The 24,937-nt window shown below is 41.0% G+C and overlaps 2 protein-coding genes across 3 annotated transcripts in view; one reads left to right on the top strand and one right to left on the bottom strand.

Moving 5' to 3' along the window:
* Nucleotides 1–330: 330 nt before the first annotated feature.
* Nucleotides 331–16,782, top strand: hpgd (15-hydroxyprostaglandin dehydrogenase). The gene is made up of 7 exons (XM_050045609.1): nucleotides 331–651; nucleotides 1,581–1,704; nucleotides 3,451–3,557; nucleotides 5,467–5,563; nucleotides 11,814–11,890; nucleotides 12,003–12,166; nucleotides 15,965–16,782. Exons 1-7 carry the CDS (start codon nucleotides 559–561, stop codon nucleotides 16,086–16,088), a joined length of 786 nt encoding a protein of 261 aa, XP_049901566.1. The 5' UTR covers nucleotides 331–558; the 3' UTR covers nucleotides 16,089–16,782.
* A 2,399-nt stretch (nucleotides 16,783–19,181) lies between these two features.
* wdr17 (WD repeat domain 17) overlaps nucleotides 19,182–24,937 on the bottom strand; it is a 31,399-nt gene continuing 25,643 nt past the window's right edge. For both annotated transcript variants that reach the window (XM_050045571.1, XM_050045572.1), the window contains exons 27-32: nucleotides 24,713–24,815; nucleotides 24,458–24,559; nucleotides 23,411–23,509; nucleotides 21,571–21,638; nucleotides 20,511–20,608; nucleotides 19,182–20,414 (exon numbers count right to left, since the gene is read on the bottom strand). In XM_050045571.1, the coding sequence (XP_049901528.1) occupies nucleotides 20,295–20,414; nucleotides 20,511–20,608; nucleotides 21,571–21,638; nucleotides 23,411–23,509; nucleotides 24,458–24,559; nucleotides 24,713–24,815 (590 nt within the window). In that variant the 3' untranslated portion in view covers nucleotides 19,182–20,294. The remainder of the gene's footprint in view (nucleotides 20,415–20,510; nucleotides 20,609–21,570; nucleotides 21,639–23,410; nucleotides 23,510–24,457; nucleotides 24,560–24,712; nucleotides 24,816–24,937) is intronic.

Raw genomic sequence — 24,937 nt, 5'->3', positions numbered from 1 at the left:
CTGCCCAAGTTTGTTTTTTTTTCCATGTACAGAAATACAGATTCTTATATAAACAGTGACGTGTGCAGTGCTCAGGTGTATTAACGAAACAGGAGTGGAGCGAAAGAGTGTTAAAAAAGGGAGGAGGAGGTGTGAAGGAAGTGGGAGGAGGCAGGAGGGCAGGTACAACAAGCTGGGTAAAACCTATAATTATTATCCTACGGAGTTTACTTAGCCTTTGACTCTCCCTCTGCCGCTAGTGCAGTGTTTGTAGAGACTGATAGGCTGAAGGGGAGAGAGAGAGAGAGAGAGAGAGACAGAGAGAGAGACAGAGGGAGGGAGGGAGGGAGGGAAAACAGCCCTGCTACAAGCAGCAAAACACACACAGGGGTGAGAAAGCCTATGTGATTGTGTTACAGAGAGCAGATAGGTGCATGAACACACAGAGAAGGACAGAAAAAAAAGACTTAGAGAAGAAGATTCAGTCAGACATAGAGAGAAGAGAGAGAAAGAGAAGAAGAGGAGAGAGGTAAAGTCAGAAGGAGGAAGTGTGAGGGGTTTTGCTGCTGTGCTGGGATCATGTCTCTGAATGGGAAGGTGGCTCTGGTGACTGGGGGGGCTCAGGGCATTGGGAGAGCTGTGGTCCAGTCACTGCTTCAGAGCTCAGCCAAGGTCAGTACTGCTCAGTCTGATTACGCAAGTTTACGAGTGTGAGAGGGTTTTTTTTTGCTTTGCAAGTTTACAAAAGTTTAACAAGAACATGACTATACAGAAGAGATAGAACATAACTTTTTTATTGCTTTGACAGTTGCTTTATCACTTGAGTTACGTCTCCATTATTTATTTATTTATTTTTTTTTTCAAATTAAATACAAGTGCTTTTGCTTTTGCTTTTTGGCTGAAATCACTGCCACATACTCTGTGATCCAACTCAAACTCTTGTTTTACTGACATGACTGTTATCTCCACTGCTCAAACACAAGCTGGACTGAACTGCTGTGGTTTAGTGATTCAACTAGGATGGGCTGACTTCACACTTTAAGTCCTTTACCACTTTACTGTGACTGTTTTAACACCATGGAAACATATGTTAAACATTTTATCTTTACTGTTTTATCACATTTTTTAAAAACGAATCTGTCATTGTTCCTGCACTCCTGCTTTTAGAGTTTTCTAAGGTACATACGTTGAAACAGAGCTAGTGATGACTTGTCTTAGATGATGAGTCTAAAAAGAATAGGGTAATGTTTGAGATTAGCCAAGAGGCATTGCATGTTTAAACTATTATTTAGACAGTGAAGGAAACATGCATACTTTTTTCTAAGAGGCAAAATAGTTTCTGAGAACTTTCTGAGAACTGAAACTTGGCTCTTTGCAGAACAGGGCTGTGTCATCAGTGTAGTATATTGTAACCTATATTTACTGACATTTGTCAAACCACAGACCTAACAGCTGTAGCCATTTACCAAAGTATGATCTACGTTGACTCAGCACTCTGTTCTGCAGAGTTGGATTCAATTTTTAGCACCGAACTTCCTCCGCCTCTGCTGTGTGTGTGAATTTAAAAAAGTCCAACTCACAACCAGAGTCTGGTCCCCCAGGTGGCCGTGGTCGACCTGAACAAGACCTGTGGTGAAGAGTGCAAGGCACAGCTGGACGCCGAGTTTGGAGAAGGCAACTGCTGTTTTATCCCGTGTGATGTGTCCAATGGAGAAGCGCTGAGAGGTAAGACTGTCTGTGGGACTGTTGGACAATGCCTGTCCTTACTATTCGTTGAGTGACGCAATGTGAAGACTTTAGATAAGATCAGGTATTCAGTTATCCAGGTCATTGCATAACACAATAGCCACTTATTATGACTCTTTATGCAGCCTGCAGAACATGACTGTTCACTACAGGGTTGAACTCATTTTTAGCGTGCCCATGATGAACGAGGAAGTGACTTTAAAATAACCTAAAACCTGTAGAGACTATTTCTTGGACAGAGTTGCTGTTCCTGCGCTCTGAGGTGATAGCTGCTTTCAGCGCGCTCAGTCAAACAGACATTTGTAAAAACAGCAAAGTCTGCTCACTCAGGTGTATCTCACCACCAGCTGCACTCATGGTCCAGTTAAGACTGAGCTTGCCTGGTCTTGCTTTGTAGTCACACGATCATTTGTTTTAGTCTATTTCAGATTAGATGTCAAAATGTCTGCTCGTAGCTCCACGTGAACAGAATACTGCTCTGAACTGACTTAACCTTTTGCTTTTCTGCAGATGTTTCAGTGTGTGTGTGTGTGTGTGTGTGTGTGCGTGGGCGTGTCTGGGTGAGAAAGAGAAGACACAGAGAATTAAAGCGTGTGTAAGTGAATAAGTGAGCGGGAAAGAGGAACAAGGTTTCATTGTCTGACATTGAAAAAGTAAATCCCTGCAGGCCTACGGCTGTGGAATGCTGTTTGGTGTTGCTCCTTACTGTGTGATAGTATGACTGTTGATGTGGACACACACTGTAAGCCTGTGTGGAGCCAATGAAACTGTGTGCCTGTATGTATGTGTGTGTGTGTGTGCAGTAAGAAGGGATTAATTGTGTTTACATGGATGCATGCATCTTTGCAAGTATGCACACTGCGTGCATTTGTTAGCTGTGCATGTTTGCATGTGTGTTTTTTCGTGTAAGCGTCTTCAGAACATGCGACTCATTTGTGCACGTGTGTGTGTGTGTGTGTGTGTGTTTGATAGGTAAATTAGTCTGTTAAAAGCAGGTATGTTTACTTCTAATTGCGGGGTATCCAAGTGTGGAATGCGGCAGGCAATGACACATGCTTTACCACCTCAGGTGTCTCCTTTCAGCTGTTTATCTGTCTGCTCACGTAGGAAAATAAACAACCTGCTAGTGGCTCATTGTATAAACGCCTAATGTATGGCACCTTCACAGTGTCTCTCTGTGAATATTTAATTAACATATCTGAAGTCAGTTTGGCAACATGCACAAAGAAACAAAACAAGTGGGCTGAAACTCTGCAGTGAAGAGATTCCTCATTTGTGTTGACAGAGGAATGGAAAAACACACGTTCTTTCATGCAGACATTTCAGCTGAGATTTTCCTCTTAGGATGTGTATGATGCAGTTTTTTGCAAGTTTATCTAGTATTCAAACATCCTAAGAGCAGCAACTGCGATCCATATTTATATTTATTGATAGGCAGCGACCTCTAGTGGTCTATGAATATGACGGGAGCAAAGAAGGAAGCCGACGTAGTATGAAGAGCAACAAAGTCTGGTTAGTGTGTGAGGTAACAAACACAGGGCTTTCATGCAGAGGACCAGTGTTTGTGTCCTGTGTTGAAGCAAAAGTCTACATTGAGTTATTTTTCCAACATAACATAGTGTGTCGAAGTAATGTAACGCCACGTTTCGTTAGTAGTTTTCCGGTGTTTGTGAGCTGAAGCTGAAAGAAGTAATTCACTGATGGCTTTTTGTTTCTGTGGCATAGATGCGTTCCAGAGCACCGTGGACCTGTTTGGTCGTCTGGACATCGTCATCAACAACGCTGGCATCAACAACGAAAAGAACTGGGAGAAGACCATACAAGTCAACCTGGTAAGATGAAACAATGAAAACTTTCAGTCAGGTCAAGTCAGTTTTATTCATAAAGCTGAAAATAATGACTCACAAACGTGTGATTTGTGAGCTTTTCAATCTGTACAACATAAAAATCTTATGTTCCTTGACCTGGGTATTAGATATGTGGGGAGGAAGGACTATTTGTACGAGCACCAGTATCTGCTTTGTATGAGGCTCTCAGTGACTCAAGACCATGTCCCCTGCGGGTAGTAAATGTGTTTACCTGGCTGTGAGCCTGAAATGATGCCGTAATTGTTGGCTACTGTTTTAAATAGTATTGCCAGTGAAAGTGAAAGGCGGCCCAGATTCATTCTCATTTCTGAAAGAATTTTGTCCGCTTGGCATTTTGCCTCACTTCCATTTTTTTCTCTGGTGTGTGCATGATTTTCATAGCTTCCTTCTGGATGCGTACTGCTTAAGGTTTGGCACCTGGTCGCTACTATTTTGTAAAGTCTGGACTTCACCTGTGCACTGTCCCCAAGAACATCCCAAACATGTCAAAATAATAATAAAAGATTTTAAAAAAAATAAGCGCCTTTGAGGGAGCTAGCATTGCCAGCATCATCACAGCCATCACTCATCACCAGTTACAATGAATGACTCATGTCAAATAGTATTTCGTTTTATGCACATTGGCACTGGCCATTTAAATGTGATGATCTTATCTGTCTGTCTGTATTTGTTTGTTTTGGGCTTTGATGACATTCAGAGGAGGATGCTCCTCCTCATCAAAAGATGTTATCAGCTGTGCGGGTCCCTCAGGGCGCTAGCATTTTATCTAAGTATCAGAATGATGAGGACGAAACATTTGCATGACTAACCGCATATTACCAAGGGAGCATGTGCAATCAAAAAAGATAAAGTCTGATAAGAATTTACTGCACTAAAATACTTCTCCTAACTAATCCAACTAATCTAAAGAGCAAGCTAACATGAAATTTACTTAGCACATTGGTATAGCATCAGTAACTCTAACAGTATCTCCAGTGTAGTGTGTTCTTCTTTGTTCTGTCCAACATCTTTGTTTTGTGCGATATAATTGTTGCATTTTAGACCTTTTGTCTTGAGATTTTTGTCATATTAATTTATTTATTTCCTCCATCATCTTTTCCAGTAGCTCTTTTCTCCTCGGTGTGACAGCTTCCAGATAATCCTCCTTGATTAATGTATTTGTCGGTTTGAGTTTATTTTCCCTCCACAGCACTGCTTCTCTGTCCTTGAACCTTACTGTGGGAGCTTGACCACTATGGAGTGAAGCCCGTCAGATTTTTTTGTTATCAGGCCTTGTACTTTGTTGGCGTCAGCCTGGGCAGCGAGCCTAGTGGATTCTTTTCCTGTGTGATGGGCCCTTTCGATCTCTATCTGAGTAAGGTCAAAATCCAGCTTTTCCCTGAAACTGAAACTTCCCTGGACTGACCCTCAGAGTCCACAGAGATGAGAGATTCAGCCAATCTCTTCATGTCCTGGTCAGATGATCTGCAATCTGATGAAAGTCTGCTGCACGCCTTTTTGAGTTGATCTTTCTGTGTTTACTGGAGGCTGCTTTTCATGTTCTACACATCTTTGAAAATACTGTCCAGTCGTCTGATTATGGTGTAAAACCAGCTCTTGTAACTGCTGTTGCAAAGATATGGCTTCCATGATGACACAGCAGCAGGCAGTTAGTGGACGCTACATATTATATGTCACTACACAGGGTTTCTCTGTTGGGTTTCCACATAGAGAACTGTCAAAACAGAGGCCCTCAATGAAACACAACGATTACAGCTTTACTTATCAGTACATTGGCATGTTCTTTATAGTTTCACTTCCTGTTTATGTGCTGCTGCGCTTGTCTGCTGTAAAGATTACCACAGTGAACGTGCTGTCTCTTTATTTGTTACAGACCTCTGTGATCAAAGGGACCTACTTGGCCCTGGAACACATGAGTAAAGAGTACGGCAAGGAAGGAGGCACCATTATCAATGTATCCTCTATGGCAGGTAACACGCACATGCACACACACACACACACACACACACACACACACACACACACACATATACATTCCACTGCAGGGATGATGCTGTGATGCATTCAGACACCCATACCATCATACTAGTTTGTATGCCACAAAAAGGTTAAGTATTGTGACATAGTATGCCAAATGTAGTGTGCCAAAAACACCAGGATGTCCTACTACATCCAGTCGCATGTTGCAGTGTGCAAGCCAGCATGTTTTTCTGGCTATTCTGACCCACAATCCTCTGCACAGCACAAGATATGTAACATCAGTTGATCCACAAACAGATGATAGCTGGTTGACAGCTGACAGAAGTCGCAGTGACAGATGACAAAGACGCGTTCAAGTGACTGATGATCACTCAAATAGATAAAAATAATAAGAATGAAAAATAAATGCGATGACTTATCTTTTATCTCCAAGGTAACATTAAAGGATACCTTTAACTGATTTTCAACAAGCTGTATCATAACAATGCAGGTAGTGTCTGTAAATAAATGAACAATGTTAAAATTCCCTTCATCTTACCAGCGCCCAGATCTCCCTGCGCAGCTCTGGCTTCAGGGCAGTGGTTCCCAGCTAATGGGTCATGGGTCCATTCTGAATGGACTGCAAGTGACTCACAAAATTGTCAAGTTTGTAAAAAAAAAACCCACATTATTTTGAAGTACAGTGAATTCCCGACACATAGCTTACATTTTGAAGTGTAATTTCCTGTTGTAGAGTCGGTGACTAACTGACAGCTACTTGACAGAGACGGCAAACTAATTCAACCACATGGCCAAACGCAGGTATGATTTCAAATATATTAAACTATTTGGACCTTGAACTAATGATCAAAAAGAAATCTGGACCCTTTGGCTGGACCAGTTGGGAACCACTGCTCTAGGGCTGTTGTTGAAACTACAGATTGTAGTTCCACATTTTCATACGCCCACCACCACTGACACATGGTGTGTAGAAGCAGATCGAAAGCAAGACCCACCCTTCTCTCTTTCTCTCTCCCCTTCAAACTCAGACCAAGCTAATAAACCAAGATTCGGTTACTGTATTGCTTATTTCTCGCTAAAAATGTCTTCAGAAACATGTTTTAGTGCACTGTTTGGCTGTAGTATGAGAATCTGTGAACAAGAATTGGGCATAATACCGTTTCCTGTATTGAATGGAGGTGGAAAAACTGACATCAAACGGAAGCAGTGCTGATCAAATATGGACCAAGATTCTGTCACTGTGTTGCCTATTACTTGTCTCTGATGTTTTCAGAAACATGTTTTAACTGTAACAAAAGATAGTTTGTTACCAGCCGGCCACGATATTGTTTTCTGTGGACGAAATGGCCGAGCTCGCATTATGTCACCCACCAGCAGGGGTCTTTTTTATTTTTTTATTAGTCTGGTTCAGTGCAGTGCGTTCTAGTAGTTGTAGATGTTTTACTTCTTGAGCAAACATGAATGCCACAGGCCTTTTCCTCTGTTTTCTCTGGTCATGTAGCACCAGTTTCAAAAGTATTTGCCTCTTTCTACTGCATAGAGAGCCCAATTTTATGATAAGAGCATCTTCTTTGGACCAAATATTTCTTTAATAACATTGAAATCTGCTGTGTTCCACATCGCATACTCGTTCTTTTAACTTCAAATTTCATACTACACACTGCGACAGATTTATGAGCAAGAGGGTCAAAGTTTGTGGCGCATTATGACTAAGTGGTACGTCCAAATGTAAGCATACTCCATGCAACAGTATGTACTTTGTAAGGTCAGCTCTTGTATACATATTGAAAGTAAAAAGAAAATTTGATACAGAAGGCAGGGATCATGCTGTCACTAGGAATGGTTGAAATGTGGATTATGTAATACTGCAGAGTTCTGAGGAACACAAAGGATGGAGAAAAACATGACTGTAGATTGACCCTGAGGACTGACCTTGTTGGATGGTGGGATGGAAAATGTGCTTTCAATTCTGAGTCAACATCTGGAACCTTGCTGCATTGTGTCCTTTTGAATAGTCTCCAGTTACAGAGTGGAGAATATGAGTCAAGCCGTCTGATTTAACGTGTGCAATAGATTTGCAAGATAAAAACATCAGCAGAGAAGCTGAAACTTCAGTGACACCTCAGTTCAGTTCAGAAGCGTTAAACCCACGGCTCCCCAAACATTCTCCTTTATTTATGTCAGAATGTCACGGATGATGAATATCTCACGTCTCTGAAGGAATGAAAACAGTTCCTCTCTTCCTCCAGTGTGTGCGTGTTACAGTAAAGCCACCATGACAGGTTTGCAGAGAGCCCCTAGAACTGAAATCTGGAATTTGGATCATTCTGCACCTCTGTCTCCGTCATGGAAAAGCTCACACTCCTCCAAAATCCTCTCCTCATCTGTTTGCTCTCTACAAACCCACACCCTCACTCACTTACACACACACACACACACACACAAACACAGATTTTACAAGTTAATTCCTGCTCTTTTATGGTTTTACATTATTCTGAAGAGCCAATATATATATCCCAAGCCAGGTTTGTAAAAGCTACAATCTTTTTCACACTCAGAAAACAAAAATCCTGCAAGAAGCACCCAATGACATCATGTAAACATACCCTGATAAAGCAAACACCGCATGACCTTTTCATGTGACTGGAAGTAGTTATTAATTCGTAGAAATACTGGAAATTTAATCAGATCTCTCTCCTCATGAAAAAAGGTAATATGTTCCTAATTAAAGGAGCAGTGTGTGGGACGTAGTGACAGCTAGTGGTGCAAAGTGCTCCAAAGTCATTGAAATCCAGCTCTTGGGCAGTGACTTGCGGCGTTGGACACAGATTAAAAAAGTCATTCTTTAATGTCAGCATGAACACAGCTGGTCGCCATCATAGTCTAACGTTCAGTGGCATTCAGTGGCGTTAGGGAGGAAAGGCAGTGGGGCAAGAACGAAAGTTAATGAGTGATTCCTACTAACTCCACGCCAACTAACATTACTACTGTGACCTAAAATGTTTCATGACTTTCTGGGCTCCAAAGTTAGCTCCTCTCTGAAAACATTTTCCCGCCTGGATCAGTTTTCCTTTGTCTTGCTGGTTTTGTTCTCCTGAGGGGCCTCGGCTCTGAGCAGAGAAGGTCCAGCAGGTGTTAGTTTGGGGTCAAGGATCCTCCAACAAGCAGCTGATGGTGCTGCTCCTGTTCTGTGGTGTGGTAGTCCCAGTAAAACTGTACATAAAGTGTAGTTTTTATCATGTTTGTGTGTGGACACTGTTCCTCCTGGATGTGATCCGACATGTAAACTGTATGCAGCTCAGGAAACCAAGGGTTCATCTGTGAAAACAGGTGAAAAAGAAGTTTTGGCAGGTGATAGAATATCATCAAATAGGGGCCCACCCTGTGTTATATACCAGTCTTTTCTCAGATGAAAAAAAAAAAACTTTTTCACTTGTTGTTAAAGCTACAGTTGGTAACTTTTATGTACATATCTTTGTGTCATATTTTCACACTAAAAACAACCAATCAGAGCTGAAGAGTCTGTAACGCAGCTGTCAATCATGTCAATCACTGCTTAACTGCGGTTAAACTTAGTATCACTGATCAAATGAGCCAGATCTCACTCCGAAGCTGTCGAAATCCAGCACTTGGGCAGTGACTTGTGGCGTCAGAAACCAACGAATAAAGGCATCCTTTAACATCGGCATGATACACGATTGGCTGCCGTTATAGTAGCATCAGGGGAAACACGGCAGGAAAAGGATGAAAGTCCGACTGGGTGGGTGGGAGTGATGGTGGATGGGTCCAAGTCAAACCCTGTTCTTCTTTCCTAAACCTAACCACGTGCTTTTGTTGCCTAAACTCAACCACGTGCGTTAGTTGTTGGAGGAAAAAAAGAACATCAATTCTCTGACGTAGTGTGGTTATTTTGAAATAGACTGCACGCAGACCTGTTTTCCTGTGAAAACAGAAGTGTATTTTGAAAGACAATGCATGTAACAGGCAAAATTTGACACGATGTCCCAGAATGTCAACAACCAACACACATAGGGGTACCTTTCACGTCATATGTGGACGTGGAAAGTCCATGACCAGACGTGTTGATCAAATATGACTCACAAGTCTGTTACTGCACTGCCTATTCCTCACCTCAAATGTTTTAGAAACATGTTTTAGTGAACTGTTCACATGCAGTAATACCATTATAAGCACCACAAGGCAACAGAGTAGGCAGAGGAATATGAATGCTCTCAGAGATTATTAATGCTGTGTGAATATAGAGACAGTTCCAGCAAATATGGAAAGGTATTTTCTTATAAAAGTTGCCAACTACAAATTCAAGTGACACACAGAAGAGACAAAACATCTTAGATCAGACTTAATTCACCAGAATTTTTTTTCCTCACTTGCTTTCACAGTCTGTGGTCATGGTGGTCAAAGCATTCTTTTCTCAGACACTGCACTGATATCACAAACCACAGTCAGTGTTTCTCAGGACATGTTGACACACTCAGTCAGTTACAACTTTTTGTTACACATATTATAGACTCACTCCTTATGGCAGAAAAAGTCCACAACCCCCACTCTGAGAAACTCTGAGCTACAAGAGGCAAAAAACATCAGAGTGCATTTTTGACCTCTGAGGGTAACTCACTTAAAGACTGTTTGAATTGGGCTGAGTATGTTTACTTTTCATGTAGGCATTTCTCCGCATCACTCTGCTCCATCTGCTGTTTTGTCTAAATGTGTGTTGTTCATGTGATGCTAGTAGACCTGAATCTGATTGCAGGCTGCTCTTGTCTGGTCAGTTGACTTTATCTAGTTGAGTCAGAGTTGCCTCTAAATGTAATATTTGGTCAAGTTTATGTACTTGCATGATTCTTGCAATTTCTGAGTTGCATCCACATGGTTGAACGCACTTATTGTAAGTTGCATGTTTTGTAATGTAATGATAAATGCATGGTGTATGCACTCCAGGTGAGTTTTGTGTCTGTTACGAATGAAGTTTTCTTCTGTTAGTTTCAGCTGTATTCATCGACTCTTTCCACTAAAGTTTGCAGGATTTTTGCAGCTGCATGTTTCCAGATGTTTCTGTATGTTTTAATAAGATTCCAGAGGATGTTCTCGGTGCTTGTAGTCGGACACATCATCTCGTAGATCTCGAACACTTCAGCCTCCAGCAGAGGCAGAGACGTAGTAATCATTTCTCACTTATCTCACTTGTGATAACATCTATGTGTTGTGTGTGTGTGTGTGTGTGTGGTATGTGTGTGCACTTACCACTGCAAACACAGACTTGTCCAAACATGGTCAAGCATACTACTCCAAGCACATTGTTTTGGGGAGAAAGAATGAAACAGAGTGTGTTAGTGTGTGTGTGTGTGTGTGTGTGTGTGTGTGTGTGTGTGTGTGTGTGTGTGTGTGTGTGTGTGTAGATGTATGTGTTTTTAATGACATCCATTATCGATACCCTCTGGACGTGGATTCAAACCAACTGTTTACAGTCCTGTTTGTTTTGCTATTATTACTCCTGCTGTAAAAACGTTCATATCTTAAGACTTACATGTTGTGCTGCAGATGCAATTTGGTGTTGCATACACAGGTGTACATTTTGGGGGGGATGCAGGAGACACCCAAAATTTAGAACATGGGCATTTGTTCACCTCAATAAAAAGAATGAAAGTTAAAGAGGGCTTTTAGTCTGACAAAATCAAAGACATTTCCACCTTAAATTGATGCATAATATTTCACCAGAATTCAGAAAATTAGGTGTTTGACGGTCATAATGTCCTGGAGGAGGATCAACAAAGTATCGCTCAAAGTGACTTTTTGAAAGAAAGAGAAACAGTATTTTTGATGCTATTCATTGTGGGAAAATATAAACAGCAGATTGAGACGTTGTGGTGCAGCTGTGAGAAATAAGGGCGGAGCCTTATCTCACTGATCCTGGATCAAGTGACCCTCCAGGGGTTAAAATGAGTAGTTGCTGTTCAGAAGCAGATGCAGCTGTGTTTGGGAGCAGCCCTGATGTGTCCCCCTCAAAGAGCAAACACCCTATTACTCTACTGACATACTGTAGCCTGCATGTTTAAAACTCACCGTATGGAGGGAAGCTCATAGTGAAAACACTGAGTGTAAGTGACACCATGTTTTCACCAAGAATGGCAACTCCCAGAATTCGGCTCATGAATGAAAACACTGATTGTTCTGCTGGTAACATGTTTGTTCTTGTGTCTCCTCTTGTTCTTTGTAATTCAGCCTTTCTGCATTCACCTCATCAGCCCGTCTACACTGCTACGAAACATGGAGTCATTGGCTTCACCAGAGCTATGGCGGTAAGACACACAAGTAAATAAGACAAGCATAAAAGGTTATTTTTATTTATCGTAGAATAGGATGTTCTCACGGTAATTCAAAGCTTGAGATGTGACTCACATGTTCTTGCAGGACGCGTCCTCTCAGGGCGACTACGGTGTGCGGATCAACGTCCTGTGTCCGGCCTTTGTCGACACTCCCCTGCTGCACTCGGTGGAACATGAGGACAACATGGGCAAGTTCGTCAAGTTCAAGGATGATTTTAAACTCAGGATGAGCAAGTTTGGAGTTTTACAGTAAGTTAGCTCACACAAGTGTCACCGTTGTTATTAAAATTCTTCTTCTTTGTGAGGCTGATCCATTTATCTGAGATCAGTTTCACATAGGCAGCATACAATGAATTTATTGGTGAGATATGTAAGTGGAAACTAACTTCCTGCAGCTTTTGTGAACATTAATATACACTTCAGGGTGGTTGTGGCTCAGGAGATAGAGCAGGTTGTCTACTAGTTGGACGATCAAGAGTTTGATTCCTGGAAACATCCTTGAGCAAGATACTGAACCTCATATTGCTCGTGACGGCTGTTCCATTAGTGTGTGAGTGTTTTAAAAGCTGTGTAGCAGGTGGCACCTTGTACGGAAGCCTCAGCCACCAGTGTGTGAATGGGTGAACATGACTCGAAGTGTAAAAAGTGCTTTGAGTGGTGAGACGACTAATAAGGCGCGATACAAGTGCAGGTCCATTTAGCATTTTTATTAATACGTTTTTTGAGACAGCAAAGGTTTAAATTATCTTGTAGTAATCAGTCATTTTCATTCTTAGTCCCACGCTCTAGATTCAAGCTCAGGGGTGGTCGTGCTTTTGCTGTGTCTGCCCTCAAACTGTGGAACAGCATCCCCCTCCCAATCAGTGCCGCCCCCAGCACTGACTTGTTTAAGTCCAGGCTCAAAACTTACTTTTATTCATTAGTGTTTGAGTCCCCCTGATGTGGTTTTCTCTGATGCGTGCCTGTGTGTTGTGTCTCTAAATGTTGGTGCTGTGTGCCCGACAGTTATGGTGCCTCTCATAGCATTTTATTCCTTTTGTACAGCACTTCAACCTGAGTTGTAAATAAATTTGAGCTGAGTGAGAGCTGAGTTGAGTAACATGATGAAGTCTAGCACTGGTTCCTGGAAGTGCAGCCTGAGTGTTGATGGTGGGACAGATTATCTCCAGCTGCCAGGAGACATCTGATTGAGGGTAAAACATTTACAAGAAATTGATAAATGTTGGGGTTTACTCTCGAGCAAAGGAGAATGTTTGGAACTTGTAATTCTCAGTTTAATGGATGACACAAAGTTTAAATCAGCCAAAACTTACAGCCTAGTTGGGCTTAATGTCTTTAATTGAGAAATTTTGTTTGCAGCCAAGCTTCACAATAGTAAGATTAGAATATTTAAGACAATTTTTAGAATTTTTTTAAACACCTGTAAACACCAAACTGAAGCACAGGTAGGTAACGTAGCTTAATGGGATAAACTTGTTTTGAGAAAATGTAAATACTCTTCATGAAACAGGGAGATGTAAAATGTTACTGAGTGCAGATAACACTCTGAATCATAACTGGATACATTCTGTTGTTAGAAAATATTTACAGTTTTTTTCTCATTGCTTAGATACTATCTTTGAAACTGCAAGATCATTTTGAAAAACAAAACACACTAACCTCAAAACGTTACACCACCGAGTCCTTTTTTTTTTTTAAATGCAGCCCAGATAAGATAGTGTGAAATGATAATGTGAAGGTCTCTTGGGATGAGCTGCTTCTCACGTCATATGGGTTATTAAAAACATACAAACACAACTGTTTATCTTTCAGTGAGAAAGTACTCAACTTTCCACTGCTCACTAAAGGTGACGTTCCTAGTTGCCTTTGCGCTTATGCTGTAGCAGAAGATATCTGCTGTTAGGTAACCATTCTGTTTGTGGGTGGTGTTCCCCCCTGCGTAGTTCCAACATAGTGTGGCAGGCGTCATATAGTATATTTTGACAGACAAACTGAGGGCCGTTTAAAACACCAAACCAGCAAAACAATGTATATCTCATGCAAAAGCAAACCATCATTTGAGTAAGCTCATGAAGCAACGAATACATGTGAACTGTAGAGACAAAACCAAGAAAAAGAATTTAAGAGTTTTGCAAGACCTGTTTGCTTTTGCAAGAGATGTACAATGTCTTGCTGGTTTGTGTTAAGGGTTTGTGGTTTGTGTGTAAGACACGAGATTCCCTGACAGCACGGTTTGCAAAATTCTGGAGGCTCTCTAAAAGGTTGACATGTTGTAATTTTTGCCATTCATTGCTATATTGCTGACCTTTGTTATCATGAATCATGCACAAAATTAGACTACTTATTTATGATTCATGTATGATGGTGATTATTATCGCATTAACCCTTTGAAACCTGGAGCAACATCACTTTTCTTGTGCTGCTTTGAGACACCTTTTGCAATTATTTAAACTTTTGAAACCTGAGCAAATTAGTGTGATTTCTTTTTAAAAAAAAAAAAAAAAAAAATAACATGGGGGAAAAAAAGCCAATGAGCAACTTGGGAAGAAATGTCCCACAAATTGCAAAAAATAAAAATAAATAATAATAATAATAATAATAATAATAATAATAATTTAGAAAATTATTTAAAAAATAGGGGGAAAAGAAAAAAGCCAGCGAAAACTTTATTTGTAGTAGTAATAATAATGATAATAGTTATTGTAATTTTTAGTCACTCTTTCCAGGTCATTTATTTGTTTGTTTGTTATGTTTGTTGCTATTTTTTTTTTTTTTTTTTTAATTTTCCCTTTTTACTGATTTCTTGCTATTTTTTGGGGTCATTGCCTTCTTCCCACATTTTTAAAAGAAATCAAGCCAGTTTGCTCGGGTTTCAAAGGGTTAGTAAAGATACTGGCATGCTATTTTTGCCATCACCATTATAGTGTGGCATTGCTATATCAGAAACATCGCTCAAAATAACACAAGTATCAGAAAAAAGGTCTAAGTGGGGCTTCTTCTCGCTCAACAGGTAGAGTTTATGCCACGTAAAGTCCATTTCATGCATGTCATCCCCATTCTCTCTGTCTCTTTCCTGCTGTCCTGTAATAAAGCCCACGAAAATAACCTTAAAAAAAGAAAAGGGTTTGTAAACTTGCAGCTTAAGAGGCTTGCAGTCTCACTTTGAGGCACATTCAGGCGGTCGCCATGTCAACAAAAAATCTCCCTGAAAGCCAAGGTACAGTTTGGACACTGTGCACATGTGTTACACTCAGGAGACGTTGAACAAACTGTTGAGCCGTGTCTACTAATATACTGACAAATGGCACTTTCCACTTCGTACGTCAGATGTGGTGATTTTCTATTTGTGAAGTGTTTCATTTGGCTCTCTCCAAACAGCTACAGTTAAAATGTACGGTGCTGAAAACACTCAGAGCCACTCAGCCTCTTTCTGGCCTGTTTCTGTCTGCGTTCTGATTACATTCTTATTTCATACAAGTGGCCCAGAGTCCACTTGGCAGCTGAATGACGCTTTATCTCTCAGGAAACATGACAAGTGTTTATTTGGAGCCGCTCTGAGTGGGACTGAACCAAAGCACAGACATAAATGCTCTTCTGCTTCACATTCCAGGACAACTATGAAAGATCAGATGTAATGTGCCAACAGGCCCTCCATCAGCTCACTGTGGGGGTTCATTACAGTTAATGATAAGAATCGATCTGAGCTGTTATCGCTCCATCTGATGTCATCAAACTTTATCTGTCTGTGGCTCGAGAAAACTGTGCAGCTCAGAGACAAGCAGCAGGAGGGAAGTGTTAAGCGTCAGAGGAAGTTGAGGCTAGATGACTTCCTGATCACACACTCACCACACAAACACAGGGTCTCTTTAAGTGAGGGCAGTACAGAAGGTTTATTTTATATTTTTAAGATGGTCTGCACAGAAAATACATCACTAATTATCAGTCCTCCTCTGAATGTGTGTGAGCGTGTGTCTCTATCTTTTATTTCTCTTATTTCTTTTAATCTCGTCTAATCCGCCATTTCCTCTCTGTGTCGATTATCTCCAGGCCATCCTTGATAGCGGAGGGCATGATGAGGTTGATTACGGACACCAGTCTGCACGGAGCGGTGATGAAGATCACCTGCTCCAAGGGAATCCACTTCCACACCTATGAGCCTCTGTCCGCTTGAGCCTTGTTACACTGGACTGCTCGTGCTGCTGCTGAGGAGGAGAATCATGCAGTGCTTTATCTTGTCTGAAATCAACACACCAGACTCGAGTTCAGGACACGTGGCTGCTGCTGGACTTTGTATCAGAACTGTGTCAGAGCATCATTCAGATTCTACAGGGAAACTGACCTGCTTGTGTATATAGGCCTGTCTGAATGAACACATGAATGCTATGTAAATAACAGTAATATTCTAATTGTCTGATTGATAAGGGGTGAAGTCAGGTAAATTGGGACAAATAAGGTTTTACATCTCAGGTTCTTTAAATATTAGCAGTAAATCTCGGAACATGTTATTGCATCATTACAACTAATGTGCTTTACATGAAACAATCATGTCGACTGGTCTGAGATGGGCACAGCAAAGACTCAAAAAAAAAAATCACTTGCCCTAAATCTTGCAAGGTGTGACACCATGTGGCATGTTGAGTTTTTGGTAACAAGAGTGCTGCAGCTAAAACAGTATAGCAATGAAAATGTTTGCAGGATGTTGCATTTTATTAATTATCTGACTTATAATCAGAGGTGGGACCAGTCATTGTTTTGCAGGTCGCATGTAATTCTCAAGTCTTTGCACTCAAGTCCCAGTCAAGACTAACAAGTCTCAAGTTCAAAACTTTGAGTTTCAAATCTTAACAAGTCTTAAGTCAAGTTAAGTCAATAAAATTATGCTAATTTTGAATTAGCAAAAATCATGACTGGCTTTTATTGTTTGCATGTATTTGCTAAAACAAGTTTGTTAAAAAGTTACTTAGCTGTGAAGCTAATGTTAGCTAAGCATCAGCTTGCTAACTATGTGTCAATCAGGAGAGACTCGTTCTGAGGGAAATTAATATTTATTTACATCTGCACACAAATACGAGAAATGTGAAAAGTCTTTGGTGATTAGACCCCATCTAAAGTTGGTCAATCTTTTTTCAATGAATAGCTAAGTTACATTTATGATTTAATAAATAAATGACTGAACTTAATAAAAAATAAAATTTACCAAAAAGTGTCCAAACATACCAGACTTCACCCTGCGTTAGTAATATTATACTAATGATGGTAATTGAAAGTAGAGAGTCTAGTGTTCTCAGTGCTAACCAAAACAAATTTACAGGTCTGTCTTTTTCATCAAGCTTTCTATGTGTTACAGGATATAAATGACAGTAAGTGTCATCAAACCTCAGGCACGACTGATTTTGCAGCTTATTTGATTAAACAGTGTTATTTCATAACAACTGTAACAGTTATTATTTAACAGCTGTTTTATTTGATTTGTGTGAAAATAAAAAATAATGGAATAGTTTAATATGGGAGATATGGAGCTCATTTATTGATACATGAAACTACCTCACGCCATCTTCTGAGGTATGCACATGTTATCTCTCCTACCAAAGTGTATGCACTCAGTCCAAAAATTAGATGCTGTTTACTCTGATTACTTTGTCCAAATACTGTTGCTTTACCACTGTAGCAGGCACAGGTAACAGCCGATCCTCACAAGATGGCACGCCCGTACAAAACATTTAACAAGGTGAGACGTCAACCTCACATTCTCTACTCTGCTAAAGTTGAAGTACAAAGTGTGCACTCAGCAGCTGTATACATTCTATGAAATGAAAATAAGTCAACTAAGTCTAAAAATGATAAGGCTAAGTTGACCCACATAGAACTTAAACCCTTGTATTCTGGTGAAAGTCTTGTGTGTGACCTATCCTCCCTCTTACATCAACTTTGTCGCTCTTTATACCATGTCACCTGACTCACTGACAGAAAACCCTGAAGGAAAACTTCTTTCATGTGTGTGTGCAAAAGCAGCTTGGATAAAGAGTTTAGGTTCTAACAAACACCACAGGCTTAAAACAATGAGACAGGAATATCATTTACATGTAAATATACATGAATGGGATAAACATGTATTTATGTTTTTAAAAAATTGGCCGACAAATCTTTGAACGTGGAGTGGACGTCACCGTGTGGCCGTCTGATCACAGCCATATGAACTGTCAAATGCCATAAGAAAAGGACACGTCCATTTTCTTCTTTCATAGCAGTAATATGATCAATATTTCCTGTAAAAGAGGGTTTAAATGGATCATTATTGGACATGGGAACATCACTATCTAGTCATGGGACATGACGTCATAATCACTACCATTGTTATGATAGCTTTATTGGTAGTTTAATGAATGTCTTGTGGGTGTGGTTTAGGCAGGTGGTAGGAGGCAGGGTCAGCACTCACGTCACCCTTGGGGGTTGGTGATAATGTCTCATTAGCTGCTATTAGCCGCACCTGGAGGGAGAGCTGGAGAGGCCTTTGAGCTGAGCGGAGAGGGAGATGCCGTAGGCAAGACATTCTGAAGACAAAGAGACTGAGAAAGCATTTGACATGCCACCCACCAATTATCCATGTAATTACACATTCACTCTGAACAGTGACAAAGAGACTGGTCCGACAGCACCTGAAGGGTGTCCAGCAGAGTCGTCTGGTCAGAGGGAGCTGGTCACGAGGAGCAAGAGCGGTGGCCTGGTGGTGAGTCAGGGAAATCCAGGCACATTTCTCACATCTCATGCTACACTTAGGGAGAGGCCCTAAGTTACGGGCTTGCTAGCCTTAGTTGATGCAGTTTAACGAGCCAGGTTTAGCATAGCAGTGTAACAACCATAAATACTAATTGCAGACATTTTCAGGTGCTCAGCGACACAGTGGTTAGAGTCCAAAGACATGTCACCACACCTCATGGGAACCACCCAAAGTAGGATGTATTTACAAAATAAAAGTCCCAAAATATAGGAGACTCTTAATTCTTCTTCTTCCATACACTCTTTGGTCGTAGACGACTACTGCTGCTTGCTTTCACCTACAGAAACCATTCAAATGTCAAAACTTTATGCTCCTTAAGAACAACTTTTTTCTACCTTTAACACTTTTTAAAATACAAACGATATTGTCTTTCTGCCTTTTAATTATTCAATCAATCAATCAATTTTATTTATAAAGCCCAATATCACAAATCACAATTTGCCTCACAGGGCTTTACAGCATACGACATCCCTCTGTCCTTATGACCCTCACAGCGGATAAGGAAAAACTCACCAAAAAAACCTTTAACAGGGAAAAAAAAACGGTAGAAACCTCAGGAAGAGCAACTGAGGAGGGATCCCTCTTCCAGGACGGACAGACGAGCAATAGATGTCGTAGAGAACAGATCAGCATAATAAATTAACAGTAAACCGTATGACACAATGAGACACAGAGAGAGAGAGACAGAGACAGAAAGAGATGCAGGATAGACGGTAATGGCAGTAGCTTACAACAACATTAATGAAAGTAATAATATTATAATTAATAATAATATATTAATATCTGATAGTATACATGTGTGACAATAATCATATATGTATAATAACAGTAGACAGTATCAATCTTGGCACTTAGCTTTCTAACAGTTTAGCTAGACATTTTTCTAGTGATGCATTTAATTTCTTCGCTTCTTTAGGTAATGCAGTTCTGCTTCTACTTCTGCTGGATTCACTGATTGGTTTCAGTTTCTGAGTGTTTCAGCAGTGCAGTTCAATGCAGTTGGGCTTTAACGTTTTTCAGGCAATGCTTTTCACATTTCTGCATTTTCAGCAGCACTTTGTTCAGCTGTCAGCATTCACACACATTTAATTTTTGATGTAAATATGATTTTAAAACAACATGGACAAGTCTTGTATAAATATGCAATGGTTGCTTTATTTCAGTATTTCTTTTTTTTTTTTACAACGATAGAAGAAAGTAGTTCAGATTTATACCCTGTATATACATACTCATATGTTGAGAAGTTGTTAACTGGAGAAAGGAGGGAATAAATTACATGGCGTTCAATAAGAATCCCCCTTCACAACTGAAGCATGATGATTCTGTTGGCTATAAGTTCTCATCACATAACAGCTAACCAGTATGATTATCTATCATTACCATGAGCGAGTTTGAAACTGAATCATCCTCCGATTCAGAGATGTGTTGTTGTATTGGCTTTTTAAGTTATATAAGGAATACAGTTGGCCAGTTAGCTGAAGCACAGAAATGTTGTTTTCAGTCCCGTTGTCACTTTTCTTCCTTCCAAACTGTGAACCCTTTGCTTCGTCACTTGGTATGTCCTTTTTGTGTGTGTGTGTGTGTGTGTGTGTGTGTGTGTTAGAAGGGGTTGATGCGCAGTCCTGTTCCCAGAGGGGAGAAAGGGTTGACCTTTGCCCACATTAAAGCATCATTAAGAGAGATCGCTGATTTACCGTCCTCCAGCAAAAACACTGGACCCTGCACATAAAAAAAGAAAACATGAGAGAAGTCACAAGTTTTTCACGACATATTGGTGTAGATACAAACACACCAATAAAATAAAGAGGCACTCACCTGTATTCTGTGTCCAGTGAAACAGGACAGTTGAACATCTGAGTGGCTCGGCAGGTTGGAGCCTGTCACATAATCAGCACCGCACAAGACTAAGGCAGCTGAGAGAGAGGAAATATGTTTTACCAGTTAACAACTGCACATAACATGTATTTACTATCATCAGGTTTCATAGAAATAACGGCAGCTGTCTCTGACTCCAGCTCCTGGGGCCGGTTGCACAGCGCCTGCACCGGATCCTTAGCTACATTGGTTTGAACTTAGTCTAACATAATATCTACGCTGGTTCACACCATGTAGGCTTTAGCCTTCGCAATTCACAGTAAGGTCAATGCTCTTGTTGCTATTGATAATGTGAACCACATCCATCTGTGAGACATCACTCTCCCCCGGTGGCTGGTCCATACCAGCACCAACCAAATCAGTTAAAAAAAAAAGGTGAATCCTTCCCAAAAATAACAACAGTGATGTTATTGATGTTTCAGGGGAGGAACCCGCCAGTTGGATGGATTTTTTTTCTTCGCAGAAATGTCTCTCTTTGCCTTGCTCAGGGGGTCTTTCCACTTTCCTTCACACTGTTTCACGAGCAAACGCTGATCAACTCTGAACAACTATTGATGGCCTCCGTTATTTCTCTCCAAGTTCACTACTTGTAATGTTTGGGTGCTTGACAGTCTGCATATTGGTGTGCTGGTAGCAGCTCTGTTAACCTTCTTATCTCAATGTCTGTGAAATTAGCAAGACAGCAATGATATTGTATCCTAGCAACACACACTGACGTGGCATTCACATAAAGTTTGGCTTAGTTAAGACTAGGTTAAATTTGGCTGATGCAACCGACGTAAAGTCCATTCTAAAGACTGGTCTTAACAAAGACTGCCTTAGCCGTTAGGACCAGACTCCTGATGCTGTTGTCACCCTCAGATCACTACCAGCATCAACACACCTTAGTCTTGGGCTTATGTTGCTGATCTAAAATGAAGGTCTACACCAAAATCTTATATGAGTGGTGTTTTATTTCCATAAACTCTCTGATAAACTATGTCAAGAACCGTTTTTATACCTGAATCTGTTGGCTGGATTCTCCTCTCGAGGATGCTGAACTCCTCCCTTTGACTCTCTGATGGAGGACTGTTGAAAACACAGACAGAGACACAGTTGTGAAGCTGGGTTCATGCATATAAGCAGTGTAGAGGTATTATAGTGATAACAACAGTCACCTGCCAGTGACTTTAAACATATGGTAGTATGAACATGGATAGATCTATATTTAATGTGTGTCTGACATTTTCCCACTCAGAACAAAACATCCAGAGGGTAAGGTGGAGGCAATAATAACTCATACATCTCTGGTTCCATTAATTCAATGGGCAATCCTCAGTGTCAGTGATAATCAACTTACAACCCAGTAGGTGCCGGGGGGCCCACAGTGATATTAAATTGATCCAGACTGGATTTTTTTTTTTACTCTGAATGCATATAAGGTGCCATAGTGCATTAGAAAGCATCAAAATAGTAGCCTTGCTTTATTTTCTCTGGCAGATACATCTGCACCCTCTCCTGTTCAAACAGATTTCCAGCCAACCAGGCCCAAAACTGGCCTATCACAGCCATCTGTCTAATACAGGTATGTTCTATATAGTGACTGATAACTGGCAGAGCCTTCACGCTCAAGGTAAACTTTGCAATTTTTAACCAGCTCCATGTCATCACAGTGTGTGAAAAAGTGAACTGAGAGGTTCCAGTCTGTTTTTCATCCAAAACTTTAGTCCGTTATAAAAATTTTCGGAACAGGTTAGATTTTCTGCATTTTTGGTATCTGTCAGAAGCCTTTAGAGACATTTGCCCAAGAATCAGTGAAGAAAATGTGGCAAGGGACACACATCGGGAACAGTTTGCAAGGTTTCTATGCGTAACGATTTTTCTCGGATGAAAAAAACCTCAGTGCAAAATAACATTAAAAACGCTCAAAATAGAGCCTGTTCATCAAGAAATAAGTGTCAGGGTAGGTTCCCCCCAACAGAAGTGCGGGCTAAGTCTCAAGTGTCCTCAAATTCTAAAAACTGGCCCCTGGCTTCCTGTCATTTTTTCAAAAGTGGCCCCTGGGTAAAGCAAGTTGAGCATCCCTGCGCTATACTTCTCTGACAATAGATGTACAGATCAACATTCTTCCTCTTTACCTATTTCAATGTGGCCACTTTTGCAGCAGTGGCGTCCGAACGCGGCCACAATGTTGCTGCCACCCTCTGCCTTATTTGTCTGACATCATATATACAAGGCCTCCAGGCTAACTGAAGTCATCCTACACACAAACCCAATGAAGTCTGATAGTAGTCTGTCAAGATGCTCTAGCTTCTGTGGCTTCATTGAATTTAACAAAGCTGTGCAGCACTGTGAGCTCCTCCATGGTGCAGTTACCATGAGGCTCGATACAGTGTCCCTGTGTTGAGGAGTCCCTGACACCTCAGAAACATGTTTATCTTCAGTCACCAGATCTGTCAGTCAGCAGCAACCTAACCGTCTTTGTCATCACTCAGGACAACACATCTCTCTCCCCAGAGGTGATTCAGCTGCTCTTCATGTATCTCAAGTCCCTCCTCTCTTGTGTTGCCTTGGTAACGGGCCTCATCGTAGCCTTAGCTTTTAGCTCCACTGGGCAGCTGAGACGAGGCATGATTATAATACTGAGTCATGACTGACAGCCTCCTCAGTGTTCCCATCCTTCACCATCCTCCCATAAAGCCTCTGATAACACTTGATCTAATTGGTGTTAATTTGTACGCCTTCACAATTTGGTACTTCATAGTGTTATTAATAACATTCAATTAAATTCAATACCATTGTCTTTGTGTGTGTGTGTGTGTGTGTGTTTGTGTGTGTGTACGTGTGTACGTGTAACCTACTTGTTGTTACTTTGTGTGCACGCCCGCCAGGCATCCAGCTCCACAGACAGCTGCTCAATCTTCAGAGGAACACACACCTCCCGTCGCTTCAACAACTGACTGGGAAACAGAACGAAGAACATGGTAGTCAGACTGACGGACAAATTGTTAATCCAATTTCAGCCTGATTATTGTAATTATTTATGAAATACACAATATGCAGCTCGACACCATGCATCAGATCATCACTGCAAAACACATTATTGCTGTTTACTCCTTTATTTTTCACCCCTCCTGCTTTACTTTAGTTAAATCCTTAAACTTTGTTAAACATGTTCATGAAGACTCGTGACCTATTTCACAAAGTTTAGTAATGATCATGGCAGCACAGTGGTGCAGTGATTAGCATTATCACATCACACGGAGAGAGTTCCAGGTTTGAACTTGGGGTGAAGGTTTGAACCATGAAGTGGGGAGCCCCTCTGTGTGGAGTTAGCATGTTCTCCCCATGTCAGCGTGGGTTTTTGCTGGGTACTCCAGCTTCCTCCCACAGTCCAAAGACATGCAGGTTAACTGGTGACTCAAAATTGCTCGTAGGTGTGAAAGTGAGGGTGAATAGTTGTCTGTCTCTATGTGTCAGCCTTTGATAGTCTAGTGATCTGTCCCAATGTCAGCTGGGATAGGCTCCAGCCCCCCTAGCAACTGCTAACAGGATAAGCAGTTACAGAAAATGAATGACTGAACAGAAATAAGGAGGGAACTGTCAGAGTGTTACACCAAACAGAGCTACAGCCAGTCATAGAGGATTACAAGAAGTAAAATAAAGGTTTAATACTGAGAGTACAGATGTCACTTCATGACGTTAAAAGTTGTCAGGGTGAAAACTGGGTACACCTCAGGTAAATAATCACAGTTGATGAATCAGATAGGAAACTTATGCGTTGGAAATATTTTTAAGCAGCTCCACGCCTTTTTGACACATGCAGAACACCACCAAAGTTTGGTTTTTCAAAGATTAAATGAAGAGTTTTTAACACCTGTGCACACACACACAGAGTTGGTGTCTACCTGGTGTATTCGTAGAGTGCAGGTACGATGCTGGAGTACTGTCTTCTGATGGCCAGCAGGCCTCCAATATAACCGCACAGGATCAACAGCTCACTGCGGCCTCTGCGCGCACACACACACACACACACACACACACACACACGCACGCACACCCGATTAGTGATCAGTCGGACAATGTATGCGAAGTAACACATAATGGAAAATAATTCAGATAGTAACTATTAATACTAATGCTGAAGTTAAAAAATGTCTTACTCAGTCTGCTTGGTGGTGATGAGGCAGTCCGTTCTGATGTAACTCATCAGGTCCAGGATTGGCTGAACACTATCCACCGTCCAATCAGATCCAGTCAGCTGTTCTGGTGGGGAGGAAAATTAATAAGGGTTTCTGATTAATTAGTGCTCCATAAAGGCATACATTCACTATGTTTTACACCAAATCAACTGGAAAGTGCAGATTTTAAGGGTCTTCACAAAAGTT

The sequence above is a fragment of the Epinephelus moara genome, chromosome 5 (assembly GCF_006386435.1).
Source record: "Epinephelus moara isolate mb chromosome 5, YSFRI_EMoa_1.0, whole genome shotgun sequence".
NCBI lineage: Eukaryota > Metazoa > Chordata > Actinopteri > Perciformes > Serranidae > Epinephelus > Epinephelus moara.
The sequence above is the reverse complement of the archived record's forward strand: the minus strand, read 5'-3'. Positions and strand labels throughout refer to the sequence as shown.